Source organism: Dromiciops gliroides, chromosome 3 (genome assembly GCF_019393635.1).
Source record: "Dromiciops gliroides isolate mDroGli1 chromosome 3, mDroGli1.pri, whole genome shotgun sequence".
Lineage (NCBI taxonomy): Eukaryota > Metazoa > Chordata > Mammalia > Microbiotheria > Microbiotheriidae > Dromiciops > Dromiciops gliroides.
The window spans coordinates 266,355,713-266,376,810 of record NC_057863.1 but is presented as its reverse complement, the minus strand read 5'-3'; the positions used below and the strand labels follow the sequence as shown (position 1 = coordinate 266,376,810).

The following is a 21,098-nucleotide window of genomic DNA, read 5'->3' as shown; positions in this document are numbered from 1 at the left end:
TTATGAGAGTGCATGGATAGTTCTGTTTGCTTGGGGTTTGTTTTTTTTTGGCGGGGGGGGGGGGGAATAATGGGAGAGAAAGGAAGGTTGGAGGAACCACAGAAAAGTAAATGATGTTGGTGCATTTCAGGTAAAAGCTTAGATATTATGTCTAATCTTCAATGGAGACTTAATCTCTACCCACCCAGCAACTCCACCAACTGCACAATACCATCATTAAGACCAGAATGACCTATTTTTTTCTTCAATTTTATTATTTTTAGCATGCTTTTGTTTTTTACTGAGTTCCAAATTCTCTCTTTCCTAACTCCTTCCCAGCTCACATTAAAGGCAAGTAATATATTACTTATGCCTGTGAAATCATGCAAAACATAATTTGATATTGGTCAGAGGGGTGGAAAAAAGGAAAAAAAAAAAAAAAGAGAAAATAATCCTTCAAATTGCACTCAGAGTTCATCACTCTTCTTTCTGAGGATGGATAGCATTTATTCATCATTAACCCACAAGGAATTGTCTTCGATCGCTGATCAGAATAGCCATGTATTTCAGAGTTGATCATTATTATAACAGTTTCTATGCAGAATGACATTCTTGTTCTTCTCACTTAATTCTGTATCACTTCATATGTCTTGCCATGTTTTTCTGAAACTACCCCCTCATCATTTCTTATAGCACAATAGTTCTCTATCACAATCATATGCCATAGCTTATTCAGTCAGTCCACAACTGAAGGAGACCCCCTTGATTTCCAATTTTTTTCCAGCATGAAAAGAGCTGCTATATTTTTTATACATCTTTAATTTCTTTTGGATACAAATCTAATAGTGGTATTGCCAAATCAAGTGGTATAGACAGTTTTACAGCCCTTTGAGCATAGTTCCAAATTCTCCAAAACAGAGGGAACACTTCACTACTCTACCAACAGTTTATTAATGTCCTAGTTTGTCCACATACCCTACAACATTTATCATACTCCTTTTCTACCTTGTTAGCCAGTCTCATAGGTGTGCATTGCCTGTTATTTTAATTTGCATTTCTCTATGCAACAGTGATTTAAATTATTTTTTTCATATGACTATAGAGAGCTTTAATTTCTAAAAACTGCATGTTCATATCTTTTAACCATTTATTAAATGGGGAATGGCTTATTTTTATAAATTTTGATTCACTTTCTATACTTGAAAAATGATACCTTGATCAGAGAAACTTGCTGTAAAAACTGTTTATATTATTTAATTACCCATGCTGCCTTTTAGCAAAATGTAGTTTGCCTTATTATCTTTTTGCTTTTTCTCTGACAGTGTGATTACTACCCCTGACTTTTTAACTTCAGCTGAAGTGTAATAGATTCTGCTTTAGTACTTTATTTTAACTCTGAAGGTGTCTCTCTGCTGTAGTTGAGTCACTTGTAAACATATTATTTATTGGATTCTGGTTTCAAATACATCTGGCTATTCACTTTTGTTTTATGAGTGAGCTCATCCCCAGTTCTACCCACAGTTTCCTCCAACTGACTTTCTTAAATTTATTCTTCTTTTTTCCCTGTCCCTCCTCAAAAGGTAATTTCCTTCTAACCAATGCCTCCCTTTCTCTTCTCCCCTTTCCCTCCTATTTCCTTAATGGGTAAGATAGATTTGTGTACACAACTGTGTGTTTTTTCCTTCCCTCTCAATATGAGTGAGGTTCAAACATTACCTGTTGCTGTCCACCCTGCCCCCCTCCACTTTAAAAGGCTCTGCATACCCCTTTTATGTGAGAACATTTCCCCTATTTTACCTCTCCCTTCCTTCTCCCATTGAATCTCTTTCTGACCCCCTTTTTTCTCTTGGAGACTATTGCAATATAATCAACTCACACCCATGCCCTTCTAACTCCTAACTGCCCTAATAAGTTTTTAGATTCAAAAATTGAAAAAAATAAAATTGATTTTTTGTAATTTATTTTGTGTCACTACCAACATTTTGCGTAACTACCTAAGTCACATTTCATTTGTCTATTTGTCTAAACTTTAGAAGTTTAGTTTTCCTGTCAGTCACTGTTCTATTCTTATGTCAAGGAAACCTGTTATTCTTGAAAGATGCAGGTAAATGCCAGGTATTCTGGTCTGTTACCTCTGCAACAACGGCTATGCTTCAAAATAAGTGGTCTGTTATCATTGTGACATTTATTACTGATGCAGGTAAACATTACCAATGAGTTTTCCACAGTGACAAGATGGAGAGGGGACTAACTCCTAGCCTTGTACTTGAAATTTCTAGCCAATCATATTATTTCCCACATCTATAATGCTGGAGGTGTTGTAACCAGTCATACTGTTTTCCCCACCTATGATGCTGCCTTTAGTTTTTGGATGTTCCTCCTTTTGTCCATAAAAAGGATGTCACTCTCATTCAGAGTCTTAGCTAACTGAGGAGGCTAAGACCCTGTTTATTGGCAAATTCAAGCTTTGCTAATTGATTGTGCTCAGTTGTTCCTCTGTTCACCTTAATTTCAATCAGCAACCATGAAGAAACTGAGGGAAGGAAGCTGGTCTTCAGAGCAACCCAAGTGCTCATATGGCATTTACATGGGTGGGGACTGGTGGAGGCTAGAAGAGAATGTTTTCCCAAAGGACTGCACCAGAAATCCGACTCTCCTCTGAATCCCTACCCTACTCTTATGAGCCAAGGCAAAGACCCTGAACTGTTGGGGAAGTTGCAACTTTGTCTTGGGGTACTGTGTTTAGTGTGACTGACTGGCAACTGACAACGTGGGAAACTCCCCTCACAGATGAGACCCCTGAAGAACCTTTTCTCTTCAAAGGGTGCTCCTGCACCATCAATGCCCCTGCAGAGAACCCATTAAAGACCCTTGGGGAATTTTTCTTTCTTAAAGGAGAATTCACAGTTCAAGCCAGAGGGATATTTCCCATTCAAGAAAGGGTCAGAAAAGCCTAAAAAACAGAGAAACATTCCCAGTCAAAAAGAGGCTAACTAAAAACCAGAGCAAAATTAGTCTAAGATATATAAAAGGGCAGCTAGGTGGCACAGTGCATAGAATGCTGGACCTGGAATCAAGAAAGACTCATTTTTCCGAGTTCAAATTTGGCCTCACTTACTAGCTGTGTGATCCTGGGCAAGTCATTTCACCCAGTTTGGCTCAGTTTCCACATTTATAAAATGAGCTGAAATGACAAGAAGGAAATGGCAAACCCCTCCAAAGCACCCCAAAGGGGGCCCCACAGAGTTGGACACTACTGAGAAACGAATTTTAATTTTGAAACTGTGCACAGTGATTTCTATTACATGAATTAGGAACTTTGTTATTAAGTGCTTCTGTGTGTCTTCCAAGAAGGTGCTTCAGCAGAAAGTCAAGAAGAGGGTGAAATAATCATGGCTTAGAAAAAACCTGGGTCAAAATCCGGTCTCAGAAATGTTAGCTGTGTGACTTTCAACAACTTATCTTACCTCTATTCACCTCAGTTCCCGATCTGCAAGAGGAATGATGGCCCAAGAGTTGTTGTAAAGATCAAAATTATCTAAAATGATTGTGAAATGCTTAAAACACTGCCTGGTATATGGTAAGCATGATGTAAGTTTTAACTAATGTTATTGTCGCTATTATTTGTTTAATTAAATACAATTAACTCATATTGGGTAGCTCCATATTGGGTTTAAAATGTGATTAATATAAAACACTAAAGGGATAAAAATGAATGGTTTTCTATAAGATAATTTGGAAATGCATTTGACTGAATTGATGTTACCTGACTGCTGGTAAGTTTTCTTTCATGATATTGTGTTTCTAAATTTTCTTGTACTGTGAATTTTTGGAGAACATTGTGTAAGAAATACTGTTGGGGGCAGCTAGGTGGTATAGTAGATAAAGCACCGGCCCTGGATTCAGGAGGACCTGAGTTCGGATCCAACCTTAAGACACTTGAGACTTACTAGCTGTGAGAACCCAGGCAAGTCGCTTAACCCTCATTGCCCCATAAGAAGAAAAAAAAAGAAAAATGAAAGAAAAAAAGAAAAAAAAATACCGTTAAGAAGTAAAGGCAATTGTATCATTGGAAAACTTAATTCTTTTAATCTGAATACTATGATATAATTCATTAGAGGCTAGTGTTATAATATTTGAACCTATCAAATATTTAACTGGGTAAATTTTTAAAGGGAAGACTAACAATTACATACTTTGTGGGACAAGAAAAAAGTACAGGGAAGACCTTATAAAATCTCTTTTGTAAACTTGCCATGTTCTTTGGGACCTTCTGCTTGGGTAAGGTCATAAAATTTTCATCAGCCCTGTCAAAGAACTTGCTAAATCTTGTGAAATTCCAAATAAATTAGTTTACTATGAAAATAGGATCTACTCTTCTACTCCTTTGGGGGGGGGTGGGAGAATTTACAAGCTTACTTAAATTTCCTCTAAGATTATTTGGCTGCCATTAATGAGAATTAGTTTCATACTGCTTATGTTAATAAATATGATGTATTAGAGTTGCATCTTTGGACCAACTCAGTAATAATAACTCTTAGACTCAAAGATTTTATTTTGCCTTACATATAAATAGGCAATGAGTATCCTTTCAATAGCCAACATTCTTCTAAGCTTTGTGAATCAACTATAACATATTCACTGTATGTGTGAAACTGCAGAATGTGATTACTCTCATTTCTAAATATTTCATTTCTACTCCCAGATGGATTTAAAATAGTAAGGCCCTAATATGTGTTTACTGTAAATAATCATTACAACTTGAATACAACATCTTAGCCCTAAGTTATGATTAGTGAAATTTTGCTATTTGAGGTGTAACCTCTTGGGACTGTAATTTGATTTTGTTTTGAGTTTTGGTAAAATTTTTGAAGTATCATTAGGTCATTCTTTGCCACCATTTGAAGAAAATGTCACAAGCTACTCAATGGGGAAGACTACTGTGGTATAGTCAAAGGGAGGGTCCTCTTGCTTCACTTTCTCCATTGTATTTTCTTGGGGGGGGGGGCAAGACTGAGTGTGGCTATGATACTGAGTGTGGCTATGATACCGAGTGAATACTGTGGAGCTCTGCTGTATGGTTGGCAGCTTGTAAAAGTTAACTATGACTCTTACCTGAAATCAAACAGAACTAAGATGCTTTAACCTATTATAAATATGTTAAATCATTCTGTGTCCTGAGGTTTAGGCCTGGAGGACCACTTGATGCTGTTATAAACATATCCTTGCTTCTTCCTTTCAGAGGAAATCTCTTTAACCATGGTAGGTAAAGCTGTAAATTATTTTAATATGACAAATTTTGTTACTGCAATACTCCAACACCTGTGCATTGCTATAATAGGATGCATATGTAAAAGAACTTACTGTTTCAAACCTGAATTGGTAGTCAAGTCCATATACTAAGCAACTAAGTAAATGAGTTCTTGGGTTTATCATTTACCTAATAGTTATATATTCATGTATAAGGTTAGATCCTTGAGATAATGTCCTCCTAAGGAGGAATTAGGACAAATAGGTAAAATTCAGGCTCTAATAAGTTTTCAACATTGGATTAAGGATTTTACATATAAAATTGCACTGAAAATTGTAAATAAATTTTTAATCATTTTGTTCCCTATTTGAAGTATCTATAGGATACTTTTTTGGGGCAGGTGGGGCTCATCAGCCTTGATAGGCAACTCACCTAGGGGAAGGAAAACCCTGATTTTAAACTTTTGCTGCCTTGCGGCCATACCCATATATGGGAAAAGCTTCAGGAGTTAAGCCGGAGGAAAAATCAGGAGTCCGAGTCCCTTAGGCAGTTGGATGTTGGACATCCCATCCCTCTGGCAACTCCTGCGGCAGCACTGGTGCCAAACTCTACTGGCTCTGCCTTTCCTTTGGATCCACCAATGTTGAGGAGAGGGAAAACCTGCTGCATGGGCAAGAGCTTGTTTTCCATATTTATCTGCCCAGGCCAGCACCCTGGGGAGGACACTCCAGCTACTCCTCACAGGGTAGATACAACACACAGCCACACTGTGGTCCGTGGCTCTTCAAGGCGCTGATCCATGGTCATCTACTATAGGATAATTTTAAGAGACATTAGGGCTCATTTTACAATTCAGGCCCTCATAGATTCTTTTAAAGAGTCTTCCTTCAGCCCCTTGTTGGCAGTGTCTATGTAAGGTATAGTGTTCAGGTAAAGAAAGTAATGAGAAATAGTATGGTAAAGTGTGCACGCACATACCCACACCCACCTCTTAAATTCTCTTAAGTTTCATAAGAATTATAGGTACCTAACTTGATATTCTTATAGCTCTATTGTTAATAGGATCAGAACTGTACAGCTTCAACTGCTTTTCACCAATAGTTACTTATGGGGTAAAAACAAATTTAGGAGATTTTACTAAATTGTATAGGGTGGCTAAGTGGTGAGGTGGATAGAGTGCCAGGCATGGAATCAGGCATATGTGAGTTCAAATCTGGCCTTACTCACTTACTAACTCGGGCAAGTCACTTAACCTTGTTTACCACAGTTTCCTCATCTGTAAAATGAGCTGGATAAAGAAATGGCAAACCACTTCTGTATCTTTGCTAAGAAAACCCCCAAATGGGACCAAAAATAGTTGGACATGACTAAATCGAATGAATGATAAAACTGAATTGTATTGAGTCTAGTTACTGGCGGATTTTAGCAAAATTACCCAGAAATTTCTACAAGTGACTTAGAACTAGAGAAAAAAATCTATTTAGAAGAAGCCTCCTTTAAAGCTGCCCTAAAACTGAGACCTATTTCAGAATGCCCAAAAGTTGTTTCCAGAGATCAGGTGACACGGGACACCTGGGATACAAGACAAAATGTGCTGATTAAATGGACATTGGGAGTGGGTTATTAGGAGACAAAGAGACTTGATGTTAGTTGATATTAATAATCATCATTGTATTATTTTGGCCTTTTCTTTCATGGTATCTATGTTTGCTGAGTTTTCTTGGGGATATAGAAATCTCCCTCTAATATTAATCCATGGTTTTGAATATTTTTACTGTCTTGTGCTATGATTAATCAGTCTTACATTAACGGATCAGGGAAAATTGTTATCAGCTTCAGAAGATTTAACAAGTTACAGGAGAAACACAATTATCCTTTACAGGTGACTCCTGATAGAAATCCTCCTCTTGGTTCACTTTCCTGCAGGGAAACAGTAAAGTTAGTCACCCTTGTTAAATAGGTCCTTACTGCTTTTTGTCATCAATCTCTTCAGACTTTGCCTTAATTGCTGTGTTAAAACCAGTTTGAAACTTGTACCACTGAACCTTATGTTAATGTACACTACTAATAATGACCATGTTAAAAAGTTTATAGAACTAGCTTATAGATAACTGAACTATGGGAAATATGACTCCTGTTGATCAAATCAGGGAACTGAAAATGGAGAAAAACAAATTGAATTCTATTCTGTAATTGATTTTATTTTGTATCACTACCAACATTTCCAACTTTTTTTGTAACTACCTACATAAATTACACATTTATTTCACTTGTCTCTGAGTTAAGTTTAAAAGTTCAACTTTCCTGTTGATCATTGTTTAACTCTTCTGTCAAGGAAATCTTGGAAGATACAGGGAGTTTGGTCTTATCTCTGCAGCAATGGCTGTCCTTCAAGAAAGTCTGGTCTGTTATGACTGTGACTAACTACTCATGCAGGTGGACACCAGCATTAAGTTTTCAATAGTGACAAGATGGAGGGAGAGGTTGTTGCTAGCCCTGCATTCCAAATTTAAAGGCAATCATATTGCTCTCCACATCTATGAGGCTGCCTTCTAGTTTTTGGACATTCCTCCTTTTTTTCCATAAAAAGGATGTGTCAGATCTCAGTCTTAGCTGGCTGAGGAGGCTGAGACCCTGTTTATTGCCAGATTCCCACTTTGCTAATATACTATACCCCGAAGCTTTGTGTCTCAAGTTAACCTTACAGTCACAACAAGAGTTTACATGAATCATCTTTTAACCTTATTCTCTTTTATTTTTTCTTTCATGTTTACCTGTTTATGCTTCTTGAGTCTTATATTTGATTGTCAAATTTATCATTCAACTCTGGTCTTTTCATCGGAAATGCTTGAAACACCCCTATTCCATTAAATATCCATTTTCCTCTGAAGGATTATACTGTTTTGCTGGGTAGGGTATTCTTGGTTGTAATCCTAGCTCCTTTGTCTTCCAGAATACCATATGCCAAGCCCTCAGCAACTTTAAAATGGAAGCCGGTAAATTTTGTGTGATCTTGATTGTGGCTCCACAATATTTCAATTGTTTCTTTCTGGCTGCCTGTATTATTTTCTCCTTGACCTGGGAACTCAGGAATTTGGCAATAATAGCATAGGAAGTTTTTCATTTGCAATCTCTTTCAGGTGATCAGTGGATTTTAAAAATTTCTATTTTACCCTCTGGATAGAAGATATCAGGGCAATTTTCTTTTTAAAATTTTTTGTAATATGGCATCCTGGTTCTTTTTTTTTTTTTTGATCATGGCTTTCTGATCATCTAAGAATTCTTAAATTATATCTCTTTGATCCATTTTCCAGCTGAGTTGTTTTCCAATGAAAAATTTCACGTTCTTATATTTTTCCATTCTTCTGACTTTGTTCCATTGTTTCTTGATGTCTTATAGTCTTAGCTTTCACTTGGCCAGTTCTGGTTTTTAAACAATTCCTTTCTTCAATGATATTTTGTGCCTCTTTTGCCATTAGGCCAATTCTGTTTTTAACGTGATATTTTCTTCAGTATTTTTTCTACCTCTTTTTACCAAACTGTTAGTTCTCTTTTCATCATTTTCTTGCCATCACTCATTTCTCTTCTTTTTCCTCTACCACTCTTACCTGTAACTCTTCTAGGAATTCTTGGGCTTGGTTAGAATTAGTGTTTTTCTTTGAGGTCTTGGTTGTAGCTCTTTTAGTTTTCTGAGTTTGTCTTGGTCTTCCCTACCAGCACAGAAGCATTTTATGGTTATATTCTTTTTTGTTTAGTTTTTCCAAACTATTTCTTGACTTTTAACTATGTTGGGGTGGGAAGGCACTGTTCCAAGCTTCAGACATTTCCATGCTACTGTTTTCAAAGTCAGATCTGGTGATGTAATCCAAGGGAGAGGTATGATCATGGCTCACCTGGTGTGTGCTCTGGTCTTTATTTAGGAAGGCCTCTGCTCCCCTACAGCTGAAAGCACTAGCACTTTTCTCTGCTCTCAAACGGAGACTGTCTCCCTTTCCCCACTGCTTCAAGTGCTAGCAATCCTTTTGGCCATGGAACAGTCACTAGGGCCCCTGCTCTTTTGTAATGGACCACAAGCACACCTTTTTACCTTGGAATTGCATATAGGCAATAGAAATGCCAATCAACACCAGCTGCACCTAGCCCCAGCAACAGATCCCCTGTAATCTTTCTGACTAATTGTCCAATTCCTTACCATCTCTGACCTGAGAGTTCCAGAAGCTGCTGCTGTGGTTGCATGTGTGTACTCCAGACAGGCCTCTATTCAAGTTTTATAGTTTTCCTGCTGACCTCCCAAGTTTTCTTAGGCCAGAAAATGTCTCCTCCTGACCTTTTGTTATTTTATTTGAGACATTATCTTAAAGTTGTTTAGAACGGGAACACTAAGAAAGTTCAGCCAGGTTGCTGCCTCTAACCCACCATCTTGCCTGTAGCCCCCACCCCCACCCCCAAATTACCTATTTCCTACAAAAATAAAACCATACAACATCCAAATTAATGAATCCCCAAAGTAGTGAAGTTACTATTAATGACACTTAGATACTGCTTTAATGTTGTGTAAAAAAAAAAGCTTTATAAAATAGACACATTAACATACTCTTGATGGAACTACAAATTGGTCCAATCAATATGAAAAGCAACCTAGAATTATAGAGACTAAAACGTTCCTATCTTTTAAGCCAGAGATTTCACTGCCAGACATATACCCCAAGGAAGTTAATGAGACAAAAGCCCCATGTATACACTAAAATATTTCTAGCAACTCTTTTGGTAGTACCAAAAAAACCCCTGAAAACAAAGTAGCTATCCTGGGGAAATGACTCAACTAGTTATGGTACATAATATTATCATGCTTTAAGAAATTACAAATAAGATTAATATGGAGAAGCACGGGAATGATGGATGCCAAGTGAAGTAAGCAGACCTTGCAAAATAACACACACAATGATACAACACTGTGAAGAGAAGGTAACAACAAAACATTAAAAATTGAATGCTATGAAATAATGACCAAGTTTGGACCCCCAAAAGAGATACAAGAAGGTATTGCTCTTTCTTCTTTGCAAAGGGGGGGAACTACAGATGTGGAACATTACAGATGTCAAACCTTTTTGATGTGTTAGCTAGTTTTACTAAATTGTATATGGTCTATTTTATTTGTTGTCTTAAAAGATAGATCTCTAGGTTGGGGTTGGACATATTTGGAAAATTAGTGATATAAAAACAAAAGATCAGGTTAAGAATAGAACCTGGACCTGTGATTTCACCAATACAGCCTAACTCTCAGATGAGCAAACTCCCTCTTACAAACACACATCAGTACTTTCTTTTGCCTTTCTTAAACTTAAAAAGTTGTCTAAAACACTGAGAGATTAAGTGAAATGCTCAGGATCACATATTCAATGTATGTCAAAATCAAGAACTTGAATTTCTTGGCTTCCAGGACACCTCTCTATTCACCATCCTAAGCTAAAAATAAAGATACCAATATATTTTTTTTAAATATTGCTTAAAAAACTGTATATGCATTCATTATAGCCTTGTAACATTATGAAGTAGATCTATTCCAGTTGTTATGTCCATTTTTTAAAATGAAGAAATCAAAGCTCATAAGATATTTAGGGATTTGTTTATCACTACACAGCTAGTTTGAGTATGTGGGATTTGAAACCAAGACTTTTCTGATTCCAAGTGTAAATGTACTTGATCTCTCCCTAACTAGATTTAAACATTTATTCCTTTACCTTTCCAGAGCACTGAGTACTATACTCAATGGAGAACACAACAAAATAATATGGTCTGCCTGCTAGACAATCTACAACTTATGGACTATCAGAGTAATATATAAAATGTAAGGACATATGCAATGGAAATCAAACACGATCAAGGAGGGGGACCAGAGTAACAACACTCAAATAGTATACAGATCTAGCTTAAGCCCACCTGAATCTGATAATTAGAAGATTCTGAGCAAAGTAATTTTGGTAGTGGCATCTCTTAATGAATCTAGCCTGTTTTTAACATATGCATGGGCAGATATCTTGGCTAGAAAAGAGCCCTTAAAGCATCATTTTTGTCTCTACCAAGTCAATGTTAGTTTGTTTTTGTTTTTTTATTTGGGGTGGGGGTGGGGTTGTTTCTTTCTTTCCTTTACTCAACAAACACACATTATTAGGATTTTCTATTTTCTAACCTCTCAAATCAACTATGTACTTTCTGAATATGAAGTATACTACAGAAAGTTGTCAGTGAGAGCCCTCCTCAGTACTATTTTGAGAAATAGTACCATGTATTTGAGACAGGAGAAATACAGCTTTAAAATCCTATCTCAAGTTTTCTGATGAAGAAATCAAAAGCTATCTATTGGCATATAAAAAATGCTCTAAATCACTATTGATTAGAGAAATGCAAATTAAAACAACTCTGAGGTACCAACTCACACCTTATCTGGTTGGCTAATATGACAAAAAAAGGAAAATAATAAATGTCAGAGAAACTGTGGAAAAATTGGAACACTGATGCATTGTTGGTTGAGCTGTGAACTGATCCAACCATTCTGGAGAGCAATTGGGAATTATGTCCAAAGGGCTATAAAGCCAGCAATACCAATATTAGGGCTTTTTCCCAAAGAGATCATAAAAAAGGGAAAAGGACTCACAGGTACAAAAATATTTATAGCTGCTCTTTTTTGTGGTGGCAAGGAATTGGAAATTGAGGGGATGCCCATCAACTGGGGAATAGCTGAACAAGTTGTGGTATATGAATGTAATGGAATACTACTGTGCTGTAAGAAATGATGAGCAGGCAGATTTCAGAGAAACCTGGAAAGACTTACATGAATTGATGCTGAGTGAGATGAACAGAAAGAGGAGAACATTGTAGACAGTATCAACACTGTGTGTTGATCAACTGTGATAGACTTGACTTTTCTCAGCAGTGCAATGGTCCAAGATAGTTCCAAAGGACTCATGATGGGAAATGCTCTCCAAATCCAGAAAAAAAGAATTATGGAATCTAGATACGGATTGAACCATACTATTTCTATTTTTTTGTTTTTCTTTTTTGAGGTTTTTCCTTTTTGCTCTGATTCTTCTTTCACAGAATAACTAATGCAGAAATGTTTAATGTGATTTTACATATATAACCTATATCAGATTGCTCGCTATCTTCAGGAAGGGGGAGGGAGAAAAATTTGAAACTAGAAATCTTACAAAAACTATCTCTACATGTAAAACTGGAAAATAATAAAATACTTTTATGGAAAAAAAAAAAAAGAATCCTGCCTCAGATACTTTCTGGAACTTAAGTTCCTCATTTGTAAAATGAGGAAATTATCTACTTCACAATGTTGTTGGGAGGATGAAATGGTATTACCTAGTTAATTTGTATCCTTTTTAAAATTGTTAAAATTGCTACTACACAGGAATGCGAAATAAAAAATTGGCAATGGATGGCAGGGCATATCAAAAAATAAGCTGCTAACCTACTTCTTGCTTGGAATTAAGGAAATTACAAAATTTTTTCTTGTACTTTGACCCAATGATTCTATTATTAATTTTATACTCTAAAGCGGTTATGGGCAGCAAGAAAAGATCCAACAGCATAAAAAATTATTCCTAGCAGCATTATGTGTAAAAGCAAAAAATTGGAATCAAACTAAATGCCCCCCAAATGAGAAGTTACTAAACCAATTATGGCATTTAACTATTGAAATACTATTGAACCTGAAGAAAAACAAATGATGAATTCTGAAAACTACAGTAATATTTATATAAAGTGATTCAGGTTAAAGACAAAAGAATGAAAAGAATATACCTATTAGCACAACTTGTTAAATGACAACTTTAAATGACAAAATTTAAACTATACTTCCTGGCCCTAACTTAGAAGAACTAAAATATGCACCTTTCCTTTCCCTTAACAAATGTTCTCCCTAAGACAAAGTGTACTTCAGTCACAACCCACTCTTTCACGCTGTTTTGTTCATCTTTTTTCTTTTTTTGGGGGGGTGGGACAGTGAGGGTTAAGTAACTTGCCCAAGGTCACACAGCTAGTAAATGTCAAGTGTCTCAGAGCGGATTTGACTTCAGGTCCTCCTGAATTCAGGGTGGGAGCTTTATCCACTAGCTGTCACCTGTTCCTTTATTTTCAAGGACCTTTTATTTTGTTGAAGGGTTAACTTTAAGTTTTGGGGGGTGTAGTACAAATTGTACCTTCCTCCCTCCCCCAGTGGAATGCAAAAACTTTCTGAAGTCAAGGACCATTTTCCCCTTTTATATTCAAAGTAGTGCCTGGCACATACAATACCTGATGCTTAATGATTAGTTGTTTCATTAAATTGAAATCCTATGTGGTAGACACAATACTTACCAATAAGAAAATACAGGTTAAGTGCCCTGTAAATTTTGGAGTGCTAAAGTATCAACAATGTTCTCCAATGTATAAAATCAGACATAAAGGACGACAAAGTGGATATCTGAGTTCTTAGTTGATGTCATCAACTTTTTCCATTTGATATTATCTGTCCCTCTTTCTGACACCTGGATAATCAACCCTTGAACACCTCCAAAACTGTACTGCTTTTTATATGTATTTTCTGTTTATGTGGTCAGGTCTAGCCACTATTCCCAACTTTACCTCCTGAAATACAGTGGTTATATTGTTATCACTGATGAAAACAGAACCCCACAGAAACACTACCATCTGTTTCACTGGTAGTCCTCCCAATTTCATCTACAAATGCACTGGGGATTACCAATGTTTAACACCCATCAACATCATTTTGCCTCCCTCCCATAACTTCTCAATTTTGTGTTAACAATAAAAGTAGCATTTAGATAGTGCTTTAAGGTTTGCAAAGTGTTTTAGATTTTACCTCATTTTTCTCCTTTTCTTTTTAAATCAGTGTTATTAGTAGATGCTATCACCTGCATTTTGCAAATAGAGAAACTGAGGCTGAGAACACATTACTCTTTAATGTTTTGAAAATGAACGTGTATTCTAAACATGTATTAATTTTTGCTGTCACATCTTTGTTTGGAAAGGAGATAACTGGCCTCCTCAATGTGCTGTTTTATACCAATTCAACTTTTTTAAGAAATAATGATAATTTGAATCTGTTTTTTACTTTGATGAATTACCCAATTTTTATTCCAACAGCTTGCTGGCAATGCTGTAACTGCATGCAATGACTACTCAATTTTATGTTCTCCTGTAATTTATTGATTTTAGTTCTTTGTTAGGTGATGGTTAGAGACAACTTGATTGACTAGAAATTAACAGACAAGTTTTTGAGATGTCATTTGGTGTTTACCATATCTAGTTCCTTCTTTTAAGAGAGTATTCACAATATTCAGGTATGAGAATTATGAGAAATCTTCCATCTTGAATACCATTATATACTGAACAATCATTTTCCACCATCCTCCCTTATGCTTACTTTGGCAATGAAACCACCAAATTAAACATTGATTTGGTCTGAATAGACTTAGATAATTATTTAAAGAACTTATACCCTAGACTTATATAAAATCAAATATGTACAGAATTTGAGAAATAAAATGAATCTGACAGATAAGAAGGTAACATTTACTTAACTGGATCCCTGGTTTATGATCATAAAATAGGATTAGAATATAGGTAGCATATGATACTGTAGTATAAACAAGAGAAAGCTAATTTGTCTATATGATTTACTATGAAAATAGTAGAAGAATAGAAATCTAATTAAAATAAAACAAAGAAATTAAAAACTAGTTAACAAGTTGAAAAAATTAAGAGAGTTGATTCTTTTATAACATGGCATTAAAATCCTGATTGATATTCTTCATGGGGGTTTTCTGATAGTTCACATGAACAATCATTTTTACTCCTTCAGGGATAATAGATAGGAACAAGTGCTAGGAAGTAAATTCCTTAAGTAAGAAGTAAAGGCTTAAATTCAACAAAAAGAGGTAGGATTAGGTTTTGATGTAACAGGACAAAGTGGAAACCATACTTTGGACTGAACTCTAGGACAGAGGCTAAATAAAGCCAGGCCAGCAAAATAAAAAGGTATAACCTTAATATAAGCAGAAATTGGCTTTTTTGAGTACACTGAATGTAGTAGTATAACATATCACCTACTTCATGTGTCAGTTCATATTTGAGAAAAGAGAGGAATTAAAAATAAAAAACTGTGTGACTATAATTTTGAAATGGTAGGCTAAACGAAAGACTCTCACAGGTCATTTAGCCCTATCTGAAGAAGACTTCCTTCTCTAACACCCTTGTAATTGGTCTTCTGCAAAATAAGCTTTCTATATGTAGTATAATCATAAACTAGTTAGAAAAAACATCAAAACCAACCCAAACATTTTTCCATTGCATGCTTATTAAATCTCAGCTTATTACATTTGACTTCTGAGAGCTCTTTGGAACCTGTCATTCAAGCTGTCAGCCATTCTTCCTCGCTCTGTATCAGATGCAAACTTAATAAGCATATATTCTAACCCCATATCCAAGTTACTGATCAAAATGTTTAACTGCACAATGCTAAATCATATTCCAGGGGCAAAGCACTAGGCATTTCCCTTCATGTTGGCTTAGGCCCATTAATTATTACTCACTGGGCCTACTCAACCACTTCTGAATTCAGTATATCATGAAGCCCACATCTCTCTACTTTGTGTACAAGGTGTGAGAACCGAGCATAAGTACCTGTAATGTTATTGCTTCATGTAAGGAACCAATGTTTTTTCATGAAGCATAGGGGGGAGTGTGAGAACCAAGAGAGCATGAGGTGACCTTGCTGAGATTTCAAATGTTAGATTGGCGCCAGGAAGTTACCTCTATTCATAGACCGCCCGTAAGTCATGTCAATCAATGGACCAGTCAATTAGCTTGGAGCTTTGTGGGGGGCCTGCCCTGCTTCTTGTTCCACAGGGGGCTTCCAGGCGAACCGGCTGAGACTCGTTCTCTTTGGAAGCATGAACTGCTAGGTGAAGGCAGGTTTTCTCTCTATCCCACATAGATCTGAGCTAGATTTTTCTATTCTTCCAGAGACCTGTGCTCAGTCTCTCTCTCTCTCTTCACTAACTTCTAATACACGTTAATAAAAACTTAAAAGCTTAAACTGTTGCTGAATTTATCAGTAAATCTTAGCTAGTTTCCCCCCCAAAATGAGGGGTCAGGCAAGGTCACATATTAGATTCTAAACATCACAAAGGGTAACATGAGACCAGTCAATGATATGCTAAAATTTAAGTAAAATTATCTATAGCATTCACTTGATCTATCACTAGTAAGAAAAAAGAAATCAATTATCAAAAGCATTTATTAAGTGATTAAAGTGTATTTTTTACAGGTAAATACAAAATATGTACAAGGGAAGGAGGGTACTATGAGTTGTAAGCATCAGGAAAGGCTTCATATAGAAGGTGGTGCTTGAGTTCTATCTTGAAGAAAAGTGAAGATTTCTATGAGGCGGAGGTGAAGAGAGTATGCTGTCCAGGCATAGGACTTTTGGGGAGACATGAAGACAAGTAGATGGGCAACTGTTTGTGAGGAAAGACTGCCAGTTTGTCTGTTACCACAGAATTTGGGATGGGTGATAAAGTATAAAGAGACTGGAAGGGTAGGTTGGAGTCAAATAGTAATGGTGTTAAAAGTCCAAAAGGTTCATAAAAGGTAACAGAAATTACTTTATTCTAGGCAAACCTTTCTTTGATGAATCCATGCTAGATTTTAGCAATTACTAGTTCAATTTCCAAATGATCACAAATAAACCCTAATTAGTTCTAAAGTCTCCAAAATTTCTGCCAAGAATCACTGGCTTATAGTCTATAGTGTCCATTGCCTTCTCTTTTTTGAAATTTGGGACATTTGCTTTTCTCCAAGTCTTGTGACTTCTCTCATTTTCCATCATCTTTCAAAGATTAATATCTGGTTTAGTAATTATATCTATCAGTTATTTCAGCATCCTAGAATATAGTTCACATGACCTTGCCAACAAAAGCAAAGTTTAATTGGAAGATAGGTCATCTTTAATATTTTTCTTTCATACATTCTATAAAGGAAAGTTATGTAAAAGAAAATTTTTAAAAATCTAAGTTTTTCAGGTTTCATGGAGAACTAAACCAGGAGATCTGGAATGCCATCCAAAGAACAAAGACAGGACTGTTTCTTTAATAAACAACCGACATTATTAAATTTAGATCAACAACATTCAGAATCCACAAGATTTTGAGTTCTAATTTTTAAGATTTAAACTATACCTTATCTTCAGATGGACAGAGATATAAATACTGGAATGTAGCTGTTATATTTTTAGAGAATCTTGGCCCAAAAACATCCTTGTCTGTTCCAAACTGATGACGAGACTGCCGCACAATTGAATCAATTACATATAGTCCTGGAACTTTATATTCTGGTTTACACTGCAAACATAAAAAGGTAGTTAGTAGTTATTACAAGAAAAACCATTTATAAAATTTAGTTTAATATTTTTTTAGTCTATCAATATTGGAAGATTATTGAACCAGGCACTAGGAGACTTTTATTATAATCCCTGCTTTGCCACTTACTGTCTGTATGATTTTGGACAAGTCACTTAATCTCTCTCTCTCTCTTTTTTTTTTTGGTGAGGCAATTGGGGTTAAGTGACTTGCCCAGGGTCACACACTAGTAAGTGTTAAGTGTCTGAAGCTGGATTTGAACTCAGGTCCTCCTGACTCCAGGGCCGGTGCTCTATCCACTGTGCCACCTAGCTGCCCCTCTTAATCTCTCTTAATGCAAACACAAACTTTAGTAAAGAAGCCAGATTAAAAATAAACCAACAAAAACAATCGGTCTCTGTATATTGCCAACAAAGCCCAGCAGGAAAATAATGAAATTTCTTTCACTGTAACTACAGAATGTGTAAAACATCTTAAGCTCACCTACCAAGACCCACAGAAATTATATAAATACAATATAAAAGACCTTTAACAGAAATGAAGACCTCAATAACTGAAGAGATATGATATAAACTGTTCATGGTTGGATCATTCTAATATAAAACGACAATACTACCTAAATTAATTTACTTAGTGCCATACCAATCAAATACCAAAGATTATTTTACAAAGTTAGGAAAAATAGTAATGAAATTCATCTGGCAGGCAAGAATCTCAAAGAAAGTCATGAAAAAAGGAAGGTGGGAGAAGGTGAGTTAGTAGTATCAGATATAAAACTACACTACAAAGCAGTACTCAACAAAACTATGTGGTACTGGTTAAAAAATAAAAAAGTTGCTCAGCAGAACACTAAAGCAACTGAATAACACAGTGGCTGACAAATACAAAGACTGATGTTAGGAAAGCTTTAGAAAGAGGTCTGGCAGAAATTAAGTTTAGACCCCAAACTCACAACAATATGTCTGAAATGGATATATAATCTAGCTATAAAAGATCATAACATTAACAAATTAGAGAAATAGGGAAGGAAGATAGCCTTAAGTATAGAGAGAAAGGTATTGGCCAAACAAGGAATAATTACAGAAGATAAAATGGACAATTTTTATTACATGAAAATTGGAAAGCTTTTGCAAAGAAAAACAATGAAGTTAGAATTAGTAGATGAATAACACAGAAAAAAAATATCTGCAATAACCACAAACACTGAGCCTTCGTTCATCTCTAAAATTGGGTAAAGCACCAGCCCTGGATTCAGGAGGACCTGAGTTCAAATCCAGCCCCAGACACTTGACACTTACTGACTGTGTGACCCTGGGCAAGTCACTTAACCCCAATTGCCTCTCACCCCCCCCCCAAAAAAAGGACACTTGTCGTGGCTTAGGAGTACAGTGTGATAACAAAATCTCATTTGAAAACCTTACTCCTTGACTTCACTCTCAAAATGATCAGGGGCAGCTAGGTGGCACAGTGGATAAAGCACTGGCCCTGGAGTCAGGAATGCCTGAGTTCAAATGCGGCCTCAGACACTTGACACTTACTAGCTGTGTGACCCTGGGCAAGTCACTTAACCCCAACTGCCTCACTGAAAATAAAATTAAATTAAAAAATAAAATTAAATAAAAAGTGGGGTGTTCTTTCTAACCCTAATCTTTGCAAGGCTGTAGCAAGGACACAAATGATGTATATCAAAGTGTACTAAGTATTTGTAAAATATGGCATCAGCCTACCCTTCCAAACTTAGAATTCTCTTCAACATTCCCATTTGACAAATATTTATGACATGCCTGCTATTACTATTTGTAGGGTACTGTGCCAGGTTCAATACTAATCATATCATTCCTTCAGGTCCACAGGTCAACCCTGATGGGATGAACTTTCAAAAATAGCATTTCTGAAATGTTATAACTTTATTCAAAATCCTACAATATTTCTCTGTTGTCCAGTGTATGTTATATGTGTTTGATCTAGTCTTCAATGTCTAACAAATGATGTAGCTTTTAAGGATTTGGAATCTGAGGAGCCGGGATAAAATACTAACTATGCCCATAAGATATCTGTCAAGTCTTTTTCCTTCTCTGAGCTTCAGTTTTCTAATCTGTAAAATGAGAGGATTAGGCTACATGACCTCTCATTTCCTTTCTGGTTCTAGACCAGAAGTTCTTAACCTGGGATCCACAAATTTTTCTTTTTAAATATTTGTATAATAATCAGTTTCCTCTGTAATTTTACTTTTTAAAAATTTTTATGCATTTAATAGCATTATTCTTAGGAGACCATAAGTTTCCCTAAATAGCCAAAGGAGTCCTTAACACAAAAAAGGTTAAGAACCCTGCTGTAAGTCATAAAGATGGTGCTAACCAACACTGGTCCTGAAGTTTCTTTAACTAAGGAGTTATCTATACCAGTGAAATGACAGGTCCAGTTCCTATCCCTATTAGGGTAGGTGGGAGCATGCTACGCCTTTGGCACTAGTGGTATGTTTAACCAATGAATTAACCAACAAATGTTTATTAAGCACCAACTACAATGACACTGTTGTAGCCAGGCACTATACTGGGGTTGGAGAGATACGAAATCAAATAGTCCCTGCTCTCAGGAAGTTCATATTCAAAGTCTAAGGAAAGGGCAGAATTAAAGAAGAAAAAGTAGAGAGAAAAACAGAAAGATAAACAGAAGGGACAGAGAGATGAATGTGGTGGGGAAAAGCAGAACGACACCAAGAAGTGTACCACGTATAACTATAATTTTATCTTATAGAAATACCGCAAAGAACAACTTGAAAGAAAAACTGAATTATTTTGTAAAAATGTACCACAAAGAACAATTTACACAGGTGGAAAACAAAATTGAAAGCCTTTAGAATTCTGATAAATTATTGATTTCAGAAGATTAACAATGAAGCATACCCTGCCACTAGGAAGAGAAGTAGTTGACTATATGGTCATACATGGTCAATATTCATTTTGCTTATTTGTATACTTATTTGTTACAAGGAAGGGCTTTAGTGGAGGGAAGACACTGGGAAGTAACCATGATGTCCACAAAGAAAAGATTATCCATAAGACATTAAAAAAAAAATAAAAGTAACCCAAGCATGTACACCCTTATAATAACAAAATATAGCCATGCATTATGAAATTCAATCAAATTAACACATTTTAAATAGGAAGTAGAAAGTACCACATCATCATAAAAAAGTAATATTGGGACATGAAACCAGAATACTTTTGGGATCAGTATTGGCAAGAAAGATTACAAGTTTCCCCCAAAAAATATTTATGTTGAAAATAAGTTATCCTGCTTCAGACACTTGGCACTGACTAGCTGAGTGACCTCGGGCAAGTCACTTAACCCTCATTGCCCCAGGGGAAAAAAAAAGAAAGAAAGAAAATAAGTTAAAATTGTATTAGCTAAATGTGCATTGTAAGTATTCCTAT

General features: G+C 36.0%; 1 protein-coding gene across 6 annotated transcripts in view; it reads right to left on the bottom strand.

Moving 5' to 3' along the window:
• SCAF4 (SR-related CTD associated factor 4) overlaps positions 1 to 21,098 on the bottom strand; it is a 116,725-nt gene that overhangs the window by 67,398 nt on the left and 28,229 nt on the right. For all 6 annotated transcript variants that reach the window (XM_043993027.1, XM_043993029.1, XM_043993026.1 and 3 more), the window contains exon 4: positions 17,482 to 17,643. In XM_043993027.1, the coding sequence (XP_043848962.1) occupies positions 17,482 to 17,643 (162 nt within the window). The remainder of the gene's footprint in view (positions 1 to 17,481; positions 17,644 to 21,098) is intronic.